We start from the raw sequence: 12,830 nt of genomic DNA, 5'->3' as shown, positions 1-12,830 counted from the left end.
GCATGAGATCAAACAGTAACATGGATTGGGAACCCCTGACACAAAATCCTCATTCCATATGCCAGAACCATAACGCATTAATTTGTTAGTAAAAACCTATCGGTTATCCTGATAAACGTTAGCTACACTTGCTCAAACGTATTACGGCCAAGAGATTTAGGAGAAGACTTTCAATAGCACTTGTGGCCTCTGTTTTCACAAGACAGAGCTACAAATAAACAGTGTAAAAACACCTGTTATCATTCATCTGCATTTATTATCCAGGCAATAGCCCTTCGGTGTCCCTCTCCAATGGAGCAAGACATTGTGCTGTTTGGAACCTGCCTGCAGGTGCCTTCAGTAACCTGTAGAGGTTTAAAAAAGAGAGAGAGAGAGAGAGATGTATTAACAGCAGCATGAAGACCTGGCTTGTTAGAATTGTGTTACTTCTAAGTTAAAAAACATCCAAAAGTTTCTATGTGGGCGGGGGGAGGCTAACCTGCGTAGGGCCAAAACATGACACGTGAAATGAGCTGCTGGGGGGGGGGGGGGGGGAGGAATGTGCGAATAGCTGCTGGATTCTACAGAGGCTTTGGGAGAACCACCCCCTACCGCAATGCCCGTACGAAGGTAAAACATGCACTCAGAACTCAGTGCAAGAGCACTCAGGCTTTAAAGGAGGGGGGAAGAGGTGTCTTCTGTGTAGGATTTTTCAGATCACTCAGTGCTGGCCTAACTCTGCTTCCACTGGAGCTGGCAATGAAGCTTCCATGGGAGCGGGGTTAGGCCACCGCTGAGTGCTTGGTGAGAGGAGTTCAGGCCTGCCCAGAAGGGGAAGGAGGCAAGACTGATGGAGCCAGGGAACCTTGGGAGCCAGGGGGAAGCCCCCCCACAGCCTGGCTTACACTAGCGAAGGACCCGCCACGAGTCACTGCCAGCACTAACTGCCACAGGGATTTTCAGCAGACACCTTCCTGACCCCCAATCCTGGCGCTTCCTCAAGTCTGCAGCGCCCCTCCACAGAGCCTGGGCCATTGCTCCCCATGTCAGGGGGCTTCTACACTCCTCTCTGTGTCGCAGTGTGTGCGTGTGTGTGTGTCGCAGCCAGGGACACCATACTGGAACCTGCTAACAACAGGCGTGTTTGAAGCGGGGCTCTGCTCTCATGAACGAGGAGGCCCCATTGGCACCCGTGGTTCTTCTTGGGGTCGTGGGGGAAAGCGTCTCTGGTCAGTCATATTTCCTCACTCTACTGACAACACACGTCCCTCCTTTCACTCCCCTCTGCCCTGGCCCAGCTGCAGGAGAGTACAGGGGATCCAGCCCTACTCACCCCTCTGCAGACCTTTCACTGTGTTTCAACCCCGCCCTCCCTCCTTCCTGTCCATCCCCAGCCCCTGAAACAGCGCTGCAGAGGGGAACCCGAGGGATGACTCTGGCCTGCAGAAGCCCCAGGTGGGACAGGGCAGGAGCTGGAAAGAACACCGCTTGATTTTCACAGCCCAGCTTGGGCTGGCAGGGCTGGCTCTTAAAAAGGATCTAGTTTTTAATTTTAGACTGAGTAACTCTGGTACGGAGTCACTGGGAGGCAAACAGAGAGATGCCCCTAGGGCCATTTTTAACAGAGTCACCCCTAACCCAGCTGCTGCATGTGGCGTTTAAACCGGACATTGACAGGGCTTCGTTTTCTGCATCCCCCCAACCCCCAGCCTAACTCACCTTCATGCAATGTCCGTCTCTAGGACATCCTCCTGTTTGGTAGGCAACTCTTTCTCTAGCGTTTCCATTTCTTCTTCCTTGCTCCTCCTGCGGCGCTTCCGACAGTGACTTGCAAAGGGAAGTCAGCGATTAACCCAAGCTAGCTTGGTTAGTAGCAGAAATTCACTCTTTCAAATCAGATGTACTCCCCCCGCCCCCACCACCCCTTTAAAATAGTATTTTAAGACCCATAGAGCACTTCCCAGAGCCCTGTATAAAACATGATCAACCTTCCCAGCACACCTAAAAGATCATTAACTAGTCTCCACAACTTACAGATGAACAAACTTGAGGTCGGCTCTCCTCCAAGCCCCATTAAAAATCAATGCAGACTCCCACTGACTTCAATGAAGGTTGAAAAGGGTCCTAGGGCTCCAATTCAGCAAAGCACTGAAGCCTCAGGCCTTCCTAGAAACGGCTATAATTAAATCGGTACAAGAACGCTGCCTTCCACCGGTCAAGTGAATTGTCCACATCCACAGAGGGAGTCCAGGGAAGAGCTAGACTGGAGTTCTAACCCATGTACCCGGACCCACTGCCTCCACCTTCAAGTCACTGGTCATTCGTGGGCCCCATTTCTCATTGCCTGTTTACCAAATCAAGGGATCACTTCTGTCCTGTTCAGTGCTTGTTCCAGGTATTAGCAGGCCCGGTATAGGGGCTGCTCCTTTTGTCATCAGTCAGAGGTTCTTGGTGGAGTAAGAGGGAGTCCACCATCCTCAAAAAGAAACGTGTAAGATCTCTGGGGCAAGAACGGTCCTATTGTTTGCCTGCACAGCGCCCAGCAGAATGAGGCCCTGGACCACGACTGGGGCTCCTACACACTACCACACTACCGACGGCTACCCTACAGAAAAATCCAGTGCTGGCAGGAACCCAACAACAGTTTTCATCTGTCAGGTTGGGTCCTGCATCCCTTGAAATCAGTGGTAAAGCTCCTAGCCACTGCAGTGCTGCAGGATTGGGTGCTGAAAGGGGACAGAGCCCGTGTCAGCTGGCTTGGGCTTGAGGTGTGGGGGCTAGAAAGAACAGTGAAATGTTCAGGCTCGGGCTGGAGCCTGGACTCTGAGATCTGCCCCGCTCGCTGGATTTCAGAGCCCAGGATCTAGCCCAAACACCTACACTGCTGTTTTTAGCCTCACAGCCCAAGCCCCAGGAGGCCAGGCCAGCTGGCCCGGGCTCTCCGACTCTGTGCCGCGGGTCTTGTATTGCTGTGTAGATGTACCCCGGGGTTATTAGGAGCAATGAGAAATCAATTGTATTGCAAAGCCACGATGAGAATCATCATGAGCGCACCCCAGGGCCGCCCAGAGGGGGGGGGGCAAGTGGGGCAATTTGCCCCAGGCCCCGGGCCCAGCAGGGGCCCCCACGAGAGTTTTTGGGGCCCCTGGAGCAGGGTCCTTCACTCGCTCCGGGGGCCCCGGAAAACTCTCGCGGGGCCTGGCCCGGGCCCCCAGAGCTTCTTTGCTCCTGGTCTTCGCTGGCGGGGGGGTCCTTCCTCTCCAGGACAGAAGGACCCCCCGCCGCCGAATTACCGCCGAAGCAGGACCCGCCGCCGGAGTGCAGCCGAATCTTCGGCGGCGGGGGGGGGAGGGGTCCTTCCGTTCCGGGACCTGCCGCCGAAGTGCCCCGAAGACCCGCGGTGGGGGCTGCACTTCGGCGGCAGGTCCCGCTTCAGCGGTAATTTGGCGGAGGGGGGTCCCCGCCGTGGGTCTTTGGGGCACTTTGGTGGCGGGTCCCGGAACGGAAGGACCCCCCGCCGCCGACTAACCGCTGAAGCGGGGCCCCCCGCCGCCCAAGACCCCGGACCCCCGGAATCCTCTGGGCGGCCCTGGCGCACCCCTTGATGCATTCCTCAAAAGGCTACTGGTCCTGCCATGAGGGCAGGGGACTGGACTCAATGACCTCTCGGGGTCCCTTCCAGTCCTAGAGTCTATGACTCTATGAATGCCTGATGTTTCCTTTCCAGGCCAAACCCCCCCATTGTAGAAGCGATGGAGGAGTTAGACAGACCTCGCTAGTGTTCACATGCACCTGCACAACAAAGAGATGTAAAACACACAAGCATACTTACTGACTGCACGTGCATATGCATATTATCAGGCCAACCAGCGCCACCATTGCAACGATCAAGCAAATCACTACAGCCTGGCCTTGATCTCCTCTCAAGTAGAATATGTCCACTCGCTCGCATCTTGCGCCAGTATAGCCTTTCTCGCAGCTGCAAGAGGGAGGGAAAGCAGGACAACATAAAGACTTGACACTGCACCGAGAACACCCAATGGTCACAGGACCGGGAATCAAAGGCCAGGTCCTTCAAAGGCGCACACGGACATGATCATCGAGGGCTGCATCGTAACTCCGCCAGCTGCCCTGTGCAAGGGGCAGCGCGTAATCATGCTGCCCCAGGAGCGGAGCACAGCATGAAGTGTGGCTCCTGCGCCGTCCTTCACCCTCGCCCTGGGGAATCACTATGTTACGTCACTTCCTTTCCACCACCTGGTGTGGGTATCAGGCGGAGCAGGGACCACACACCTGGAGCCACAGTCTGAGCAAGGGCTGTGACAATCCAGCCCTATATGAGTAAGGTTTTGCAGGATCGGGGAATTGTATCACTTACTATCCACTGTATCAAAACCCGGGGCCCAAAGGAGCCTTTGGGTGAACCCTGCCACCAGGCTGCTGCAGCTGTGGTCAGGGATGGGTTAAAGCCAAGCATAACCTTTTTCAGCTCAAGCTTGCTCATACATGCCTGGTGGGGTAGGGACCACCCAAAGTGTTAATACGCCACCCCTGAGCGCAGGGTGCCCCTGGGACCCTGGAACTCATCAGGGTGAGGGACCTGGGCTGGTGATCAGAGACGGGTGGTTTGATTTTTCCTGCAGGGTTTTGGGCTTTGGCTCTCCAAGGAGTGCCCCACTGAGAACACTTGCTGCCAGCATCACTCACAGCAGGCAGGGAGACCTGCCTGGAGACCACTCACGCACCAACGCAAATCGATACCAACCAGAGACAACCTCCTATTACAGCAGCAGGGTACCCAGACTGGCTAGTAAAGGCTCATTATCTTGGGCAGATTTCACTGCATTTTCAAATTTCTCATGGTTAACTTTAGCATTCGCAAGGGTGCTGCGTTACGCTCTGCTTGGAACGTGGGGAGTCACTGTCCGCCGGTGTGAAACGGCACAGCTGCCAAAAATCACCCTGGGCCTTGAAAATCTTTTTGCTGCAGAAACCGATGGCAGGGTAACCTCATTAGCTGACTTGTGAGCCAGCCACTACAAGCCAAGTCTCAGTCCCCCTGATGAAGTGGACTGAATGTGAACACCTCCCCGGCTGTCTGGTGAAGCCGATTCCATGCCTTCCGTTCAGAGGGGCAAATGAAATCCACAGTACATAAGGCACAGAAGTGAAGAGAGCGCACACAGGGAGAGGGACTCAGGGCAAAAATCTTCATCCTGAATCTCTCTGCTTTCCTCCCTTAGGCATCGTGGGGTCAATCCACTGTAACGTCCCTCCATCAACAGCAGTGCCCCCCCACCTGCCCACAGGAAGGCAAGCATCGGTGGGAGGCTGATCTGAAAGGGCCTGTCTACACTGGGGGGATGGCACTAGACTAGCGGCAGCACTGGGTATAAGCGGCCTGCATACAGCAAATCTACCGCCCGGGTTTGAACCAGTGCCACAGCAAACGGTGTTGCTACATTGGGGCAATACAAAAACCATCCCTGCTCACACTGGGTCTTCCTCCCGCCTCTACCCGCCCCCCCTTTCCTATTGAAAACGGTCAGGCAGGGAAAGCCCCACACAGCGCGAGCATGCTAGACAGGGCCGGCTCCAGGGGTTTTGCTGCCCCAAGCAGCAAAAAGGAAAAAAAAAAAAAAAAGCCTTGATCGCGATCTGCGGCGCTACCGCCGCCGTTTCAGTCTCTGGCGGCAATTCGGCAGCTGGTCCTTCGCTCCGAGAGGGAGCGAGGGACCTGTCGCCGAAGAGCCGGATGAGCCACCCCTTTCCATTGGCTGCCCCAAGCACCCGCTTGTTGAGCTGGTGCCTGGAGCCGGCCCTGATGCTAGAAATGCTGCACCTTTCGTCCTGCTGCCGGATATCTGCAGTTCCCATCAGCACACTAAGTCACCTCTACCTTTCCCAGTGAGCCCCATCTTATCACCAAGTTACCTAGATGTGTTCAAACAGGGTTAGCTGACTCTAGCGGTATAAACACCTGTGGCCCATCTACACTCGCTCTCCCACAGTTCGTACTGGTGGGAGTGCTAGAGCCACAGCGTGAAAAGTCAGACGCACACAGGCTGCAGGCGCTTCTGACTGTATAGTCCCCGGGGCACCCTGCACAGGGCAGAGCAAACAGCGAACGCTGAACAAATGCACAGTCACCCAAGCAGGCCACAAAGCATCAGAGGAATGTTAGTGTGGATACGGTAATTAGCATTATCTAAAGCTCACTAATCCCCCAAACCACAAGCACCGAGGCACCAACATGAAGCGTGCATCCGTCATTCTAACAGCCATTCCAGTACAAAGCCTGGCCAGTTCGCCAAAGCTCAGCAGGCGAGGGGCTGTGCGAACATTTCAGAGGCCAAAAGCTGAGACTCATACATATCTTGGGCCCACATTCATGAACGGAGGGTAAAAGGTTGTTCAAACCTTGCATCCCACCTTCGCCATGTACCTGTGCAGCTGCCTTCTTGGAACACTTGGGGGGGGGGGGAGGGCTTGCAAGGGGGAAAGAACAGTGACCTTTGTTCCTATCCCCAAAATCTTCATGGGGCAGCCACTGACTTTCTGCCATGAGGTGAGCGAGGCCATGTCTACCCTACTACCGCCGCAGTAATAGCATTGCTTGCACATGTACATTTTGCTCCTTGTGTCAGCGGTGTGAGTCCTCACCAGAAGCGCTTGCCTCGACTGTACTGTCAGCGTGGTACGACTCCTGAACGTCATTAACAGTCAACAGAAACAACGCAGTGTCTACACAGACACTGTGGTGAGCTAACTACATTGACCTTGACTCCACGCCGCTCATGGAGGTGGAGTTAAGTCAGCGTAGTGGGGCAGTTACATCAGCAGGAGCGAAATTTAAGCGTGGACACTTCGACAGTTAGGTGGATGTACGCTGCCTTGCGTTGACCTAGCTCTGTACTGCAGACCAGGCCTCGGTGTGCACACACAAGAGTGAGGCAAGCAGGATCTCTAGTCCCCACTTCAGCCAGGTTCTTATGCTCTCACTTTAAGCACAAGTTGCTCCACTAAGTCAGTGGAATTAGTCACATCCTTAAGGCTAACCATGTGTTCTCTTGCTGAGCTGGGGCCTTGGTGAGGAAGTCCTGAATAGGAGCGGCTTGGTTTGGACAGTGGAAAACCTTTCCCCTACTTTCCAAAATCACCAGGGCAAATGCACAGCGATCAGCTTCCACAGACTAGGACTTGGGAGACCTCGGGTTCAGGTGCCTGCACCACACAGACTCCTGTGGGCCATGAAGATATGTGCAGCGCTCATACTACGGCAATTGGGCAATTACTTACCCAAGACATCAGTTTTGAAAGCTACTTTTATTTCTGTGTAAGATGAAAGCTTAGATTATATAGTCAGTTACCAGCTTCTCCTGGATATCATTATTGCTCCTTACGGCACTCTCAGTGCAATGGAACTGTATGTCGAAAGACTTTAACCCAGCAAGGAAGAGTCATCACGTGCAGGAGACCTAACTAGTAAAACTGGAGCGTTATGGGCCACGTTTTCCCAGCAGGAAGTGGATATAAAATGAGGACACATTTTAAAGAGTGCAATGCCCAATATTTCCACCTCTTTCCCATCCAATTCTTAACGTGGAAAAAAAACTAAACAAAAAGACCCACCAACAGTTTAAGATATTTTTTAAAAAAACAACGATTTTCACTCCATGCACCTGAAGAAGTGAGGATTTTTAACCATGAGAGCTTATGCCCTAATAAATCAGTTAGTCTTAAAGGTGCCACCGTACTCCTCATTGTACGATAATTTTGTTCATCTTGGACAATTCACTCCAGGTAATTACAGCAAATGGAGAAATATATTGCACTGTGTGACAGCACTGAATGAAGGACAAAACTGTGGTTAGAAAAACACACAAGATACCTGCGTCACATCAAGCCCTTATTCTTCATAGAAATATTGTTATTATATGAATCTGGCATAACTAAGCTAGGTTTTATGCAAGATAGGTCCTGTGAGGTATCATTGGAAAGGTTACGCTCTACGGAATGTGTGTATCCAATTTGTATACGTGTACCATTTCTGCATCTGAAGTTAGGAATATTGACTATGTAACCATTACAACTGTGTGCGTATTTGGGGGAATGCCCACCAGACAATCGGCAAGCAGCCTGGACGAGCCATTAAGAAGAACAATAAAACTTTGAAGATACTAATCTCCCACCTTCCTGAGACGTTGCTTTGAAGTGCAGGGTCATGTGATGAGGTCAACCGACATGGAGTACCACCTTGGACACTGCTGGTATTTTTCCACTGGAAACAAAAGATTCCCGCCTTTTGTAAATTCCATTTAAGTCTGGGCAGTAAGTCAACCACGGCTCTTCTCCATTGCTTCCCCACCCAGGAAGGAAGACGGCTAAAAATACCTGGAGAAAGGCAGGGCTGAGTCTAGCCTTTCAAGAGACATAACTGGAACTCTGAGCTGCAAACACCCTGCAGCCTGCTTAAAACACTTAGGGCAAGAAATTACTATTTGTAACCTGTTTCTTTGGTGTATTAAGCTTAGTTTGTGTGTTTTGTTTTATTTGCTCAGTAATCGTCTTTGTTCTGTTTGCTATCCCTTATTATCACTTAAAATTTACCTTTTGTAGATAATAAATTTATTTTTTGTTTATTTCAAAACCCAGTTTGTTCAATTTATATATTGGGGAGGTGGGCAAAAAGCTGTGCCTATCTCCTTCCACATTCAGGGAGGGGACAATTTTTAGGAGCTTGCCCTGTGCAGATCTTTCTATACAGCGCAAGACAATATTAGTTTGGGTTTACGCTCCAGAGCGTGTGCACACGGGAGTGCTGCCCATTCTCCTAGCTGAGTCCTCCCATGGAGAGCTGATCGCAGACTCTGCGTGATTCTACAGTTGGGCGTGTCCCTACTCGTGGGTGGGCTGAAAAGGGCCTTGACAGCTGGTCACCGCAACACAGAATGAGGGAAGCCCCGGCTGATGCGACAGGCAGGCTCAGTGGGACCCCAGCACTTCAGATGGCACCTCAAAAATGAGGGGTCCAACCCGTCACAACCTGGACACATCTTTGACCATTCCAATTCAGAGCAAGCTGATCCAGTGTCCCTTCCTGGCAAAGATCAGAAAGGCAGCTTTACTGGGAAATTGCTGGGAAGCAGCAGGCTGACCATATTTTAATGAAATTTAACAGCAGCTTAGCTAGAATTGCAGGGGAAAGCACCCCTTTGGGCTGCTACCTCATGCAATCTTAGCCCTTCTCCACACTGCTTTAGGAAACTTATCCTGCTGAAGACAGAGAGAGCTTTGCCATTAACTGCAATATGAGCAAGATCAGGCCCATTTTTGATCTCTAGTTAAAAAAGTGTTTACCCCTGGCTTGTACTCAAAGTACCTAGGAAGACAACTAGCCAAGCTTTCTATTTACATTTTCAATGAGAAGAAAGGTTTCAAAAAAAGGCTCTTTCCCACTGTCACCACCTGTGTGCCTCTGTGTTATTGGAAAACCTAAATACTATTCGACACAGAAGGTTTTGCTTGCGTACTTTCAGCCAGCCTGGGAAAGGTTCCAACCTTGAACCAGATTCAAGACTTTCATGCTCTCACGTTTCAGTAGGAGCGTCTGCGTCACCCTTTCAAAAAGCTCCTGACACTTTGGAACAGCCCCCCAGTGCCGAGAAAGCAAGTGGGGGTTACACGGACCAAGTTAGTTAGGAGTCGGTCTGCCGATAGCGAAATATTTCCACCGCGTCAAGCCCCGGCTAGTGCAATTTTATGTCCTTCCCCTTGGTTTGGAAGTTTTACTTACACGCAAGCTGGTGTCTCTTCTGCCATTACATAGCGACATCGCCCTTTGACACAGTAATGCTTGTATTCCTCGGGGCACTTAGAAAAGTGCCCTCTCCGCCGCAACTGCGTGATGTTATCTGCAAAAACAAGAGCGAGTTTTCAAGAGGACACAAAACCAGGTTTAAGCTATGGACGATCAACTTCACTGCCAAACTCCTAACAAAACATTTCCATTCTGTATGTTATATAGGTGGATAAAACGCTGGCCCGAACCCCAAAGGTAAAATTCCAGAGGAGCTATAAGGTGTCAGATGAAGGAGTTAATTCAAAATAAGCACATTGTCAAACCCTCCCTGCCCCTCGGAGAAGCATCCACACCACTGCAAGAAAATTCAAAGCAAAAAATCAGCGAGCTAGAAGACTTGGCAACTGAAGAGGGACTTGATCCAGCAGACATCCTAGGAACATGGTCAGATGGCAAGAGTCAAAGGGATACAATACCTGGCGATGGGACAGATTAGCTCCGAGGTGGGGGTGTAGTGACGTAGCTAAAGGAGTCCATAGAATCTACAGGGGAAAATTCTGGTTGCACAGGACCATGCAATAGAGTAGAACGTGTATGGATACAAATCCCAAGTTATAGGAATACACATACGCTAGTAGATCTCCAGATGAGGAAAGACAGTTATAACGGGTGGCTTCAACTTCTCAAAGAAACTGCTCCAACGTCATACCAGGGCAAAGCTTCCTGAAGCTACTTCTCAACACTGGTAACAACAGCTAGTTCTCGAGCGTGCAAAAGGAGAAGCAATTATCTACGGAGCCCTAAGTAACACAGGACTTGGTTCAATAAGTAACGACAGTTGAGTCATTCGGCTACAGTGACAGCCACATAACTAAGTTCCAGATCTTTCGGGGGGGATCCTATGAACTAAGTAGCTCAGTGACACTAAATGGTAGAAAATGATCCAAAGAGCCAGTCAGAAACCCCGAAGTCAAAAGGGAAGAAGGAAATTAAAATCGTAGGATAGAGGCTACTTACATGGCCATGAAAGAATCACAGCAGATATCCACAGCCCGAAAGAAACACATCCAGCTATGGCAGAGAAAATAGAAGCTAAAATTATGATGGCTAAGAGGGAATCTGAAGAGCACTTCTGGGACACAGCTAGGTCTCTACATGGCTGAAAACAGTGTTTCCTGTTGTAATATTGGGCCAAACAACTGCTGGCCTTTCCTGGTCTATCCCCCCGCTACTTACCATCTCAGACTATCAAAACGCTGACTCCCACCCCTGCTCGCCAAGGATGCCAGTCTCCACTGCCCACTTGTTCAAACAAATCCCTCCGTGCATTCACCCAAGCTGCCCCTTATGCTTGGGAGGCGCTCCTAACAAACATCTGCAGAGCTACCTCACCGTCCTTCCTTCCGATCCCTCCTTCAAACGCTCCTTTGCTGCGATCGCTACAAAAAAACCTCGCAATAGCTAGGCAGCTGACGTGCCGAGAACACGGCTGTCTGACTGTTTCCTTGTCATTCCCAGTCTGTAACCACTTGTCTACTGTCTTATGGGACGCAGTTTAAGGAAGGGACCACATTTTTGTTCTGGGTTCATGCAGCCCCTAACGCAGTGGGGCGCCGATCCACAACTAGGGTTTCTAGGCACTGCAAATAAACTACTACCGTGCCAGAGGCAGACCTTCGAAGCGTGGAAACTTCAAAAGGCTCATACAGCGAGAGGTGCCAGACACTCCAGGCACAGAGAATACCCAGAGACTTGTGCTGCGATAAATGTTACGTGTATTTGTGTGTGTGAGCGAGGGATCGTATTCTAGCTCCCGGGGAGAAGGTCACGGTTTCCTCCAGGAACTAAAATCAGCAGGGGACAATTACTAGAAGTTTTCAGACTTCAGGTAACCGGCTCCACTGAAGTACTGCCCCTAGGCAGAACTGCATATCCCGGTTCAGACTGGGCTCAAGAAAAGAATGGGCTGTTGGTATAAAGGAGCAGTGTGAACTGATTTGGGGACCCCCACTCTGATCCTCTAACAGAGAGAGCAAAACCCTGGTAGAAGGGTTGGAAGGACTGGAACCTGCCAGCCTCCCCAAGCGGAAGACGGGGGACACGTGGTAAGCTTAGCGTGTTGTGTCTTGACTGTTTACTGTTGTGGGACGTTTTCTCTAGTTGTTTTTGTCCCAAGTAAACAGACTGTGCTCTGTAAACGCTGACAGGTTGCTGGTAACGCTGTCACACATGTGGGAGAGAGCAGAATTGCATGTGCTGGACTGAGGTCAGGCCTGCTGGGGGATAAGCACAGTGAATGGCAGGGAGATGCAACCCTAAAACCACCATCTGGAGGGAGAGGGATGTGGATCCTGGACACGCTAGTAAAGCAGGTGCCAACTCTTGCCAAGCCTGTAGGTGTCAGCTGAGCACTGACAAATTCATAGCTGGAAACCAGTCCAGCTCACCTATATGTTAATATCGTTCAAGACAGGTGTTAGACTTGTAAGAACGTGTTTATACTCTAGAAAATGCTTGTCAGTTGCTGCATTAATCTTACTTGTAACATCTATATTCCATGCTATGAAGTACAATATAAGTATATTATAATTGTAAAAATGCCTGCCCTGAACTTGTGACTACAGACGGGAAGAGTAGCTTCCCCCGCCCATCCAGGAGAACTATTAAAATTAAGTGGGCCATTGTAGGACAAAAGCTTTTTGATTGCCCCATCCACCCATGGAGAAGAACGTGCAGAAGGACTCGTCCCACTGGTTGGAAGGTAGGAAGAGGGAAACAAAGACAGTAGACACGAAGATAGTTCAAAGAGCAAAGAGATGAACACTTACAAGGGCTGGAGTTAAGCAACAAAAAGCAGAGATCCCCAGGGTCAACCGGGGTTAGCCCTGAAAAGACATTCAATTCAATGTCACCTTTTGGAACCATAGACTGAACTCAGTTGTGCATACATGATACCTGCATTAACCGATAAATAACTCATTTCTTTTTCCTAGTTAATAAATCATTCATTAGTTTCCTATAGGATTGGCTACCAATGTTGTCTTCGGTG

The 12,830-nt window shown here is 50.6% G+C and overlaps 1 protein-coding gene across 2 annotated transcripts in view; it reads right to left on the bottom strand.

Annotated features, from left to right (window-relative positions):
- Positions 1-236: 236 nt before the first annotated feature.
- Positions 237-12,830, bottom strand: part of BTC (betacellulin) — a 30,418-nt gene continuing 17,824 nt past the window's right edge. For both annotated transcript variants that reach the window (XM_045019081.1, XM_045019082.1), the window contains exons 3-6: positions 9,776-9,893; positions 3,812-3,958; positions 1,699-1,806; positions 237-344 (exon numbers count right to left, since the gene is read on the bottom strand). In XM_045019081.1, coding sequence (XP_044875016.1) covers positions 1,701-1,806; positions 3,812-3,958; positions 9,776-9,893 — 371 coding nt within the window. In that variant the 3' untranslated portion in view covers positions 237-344; positions 1,699-1,700. The remainder of the gene's footprint in view (positions 345-1,698; positions 1,807-3,811; positions 3,959-9,775; positions 9,894-12,830) is intronic.

Source organism: Mauremys mutica, chromosome 5 (assembly GCF_020497125.1).
Source record: "Mauremys mutica isolate MM-2020 ecotype Southern chromosome 5, ASM2049712v1, whole genome shotgun sequence".
NCBI classification, from domain to species: Eukaryota; Metazoa; Chordata; order Testudines; family Geoemydidae; genus Mauremys; species Mauremys mutica.
Note: the sequence above shows the minus strand (reverse complement) of the source record. Positions and strands in the feature narration are given on the sequence as shown.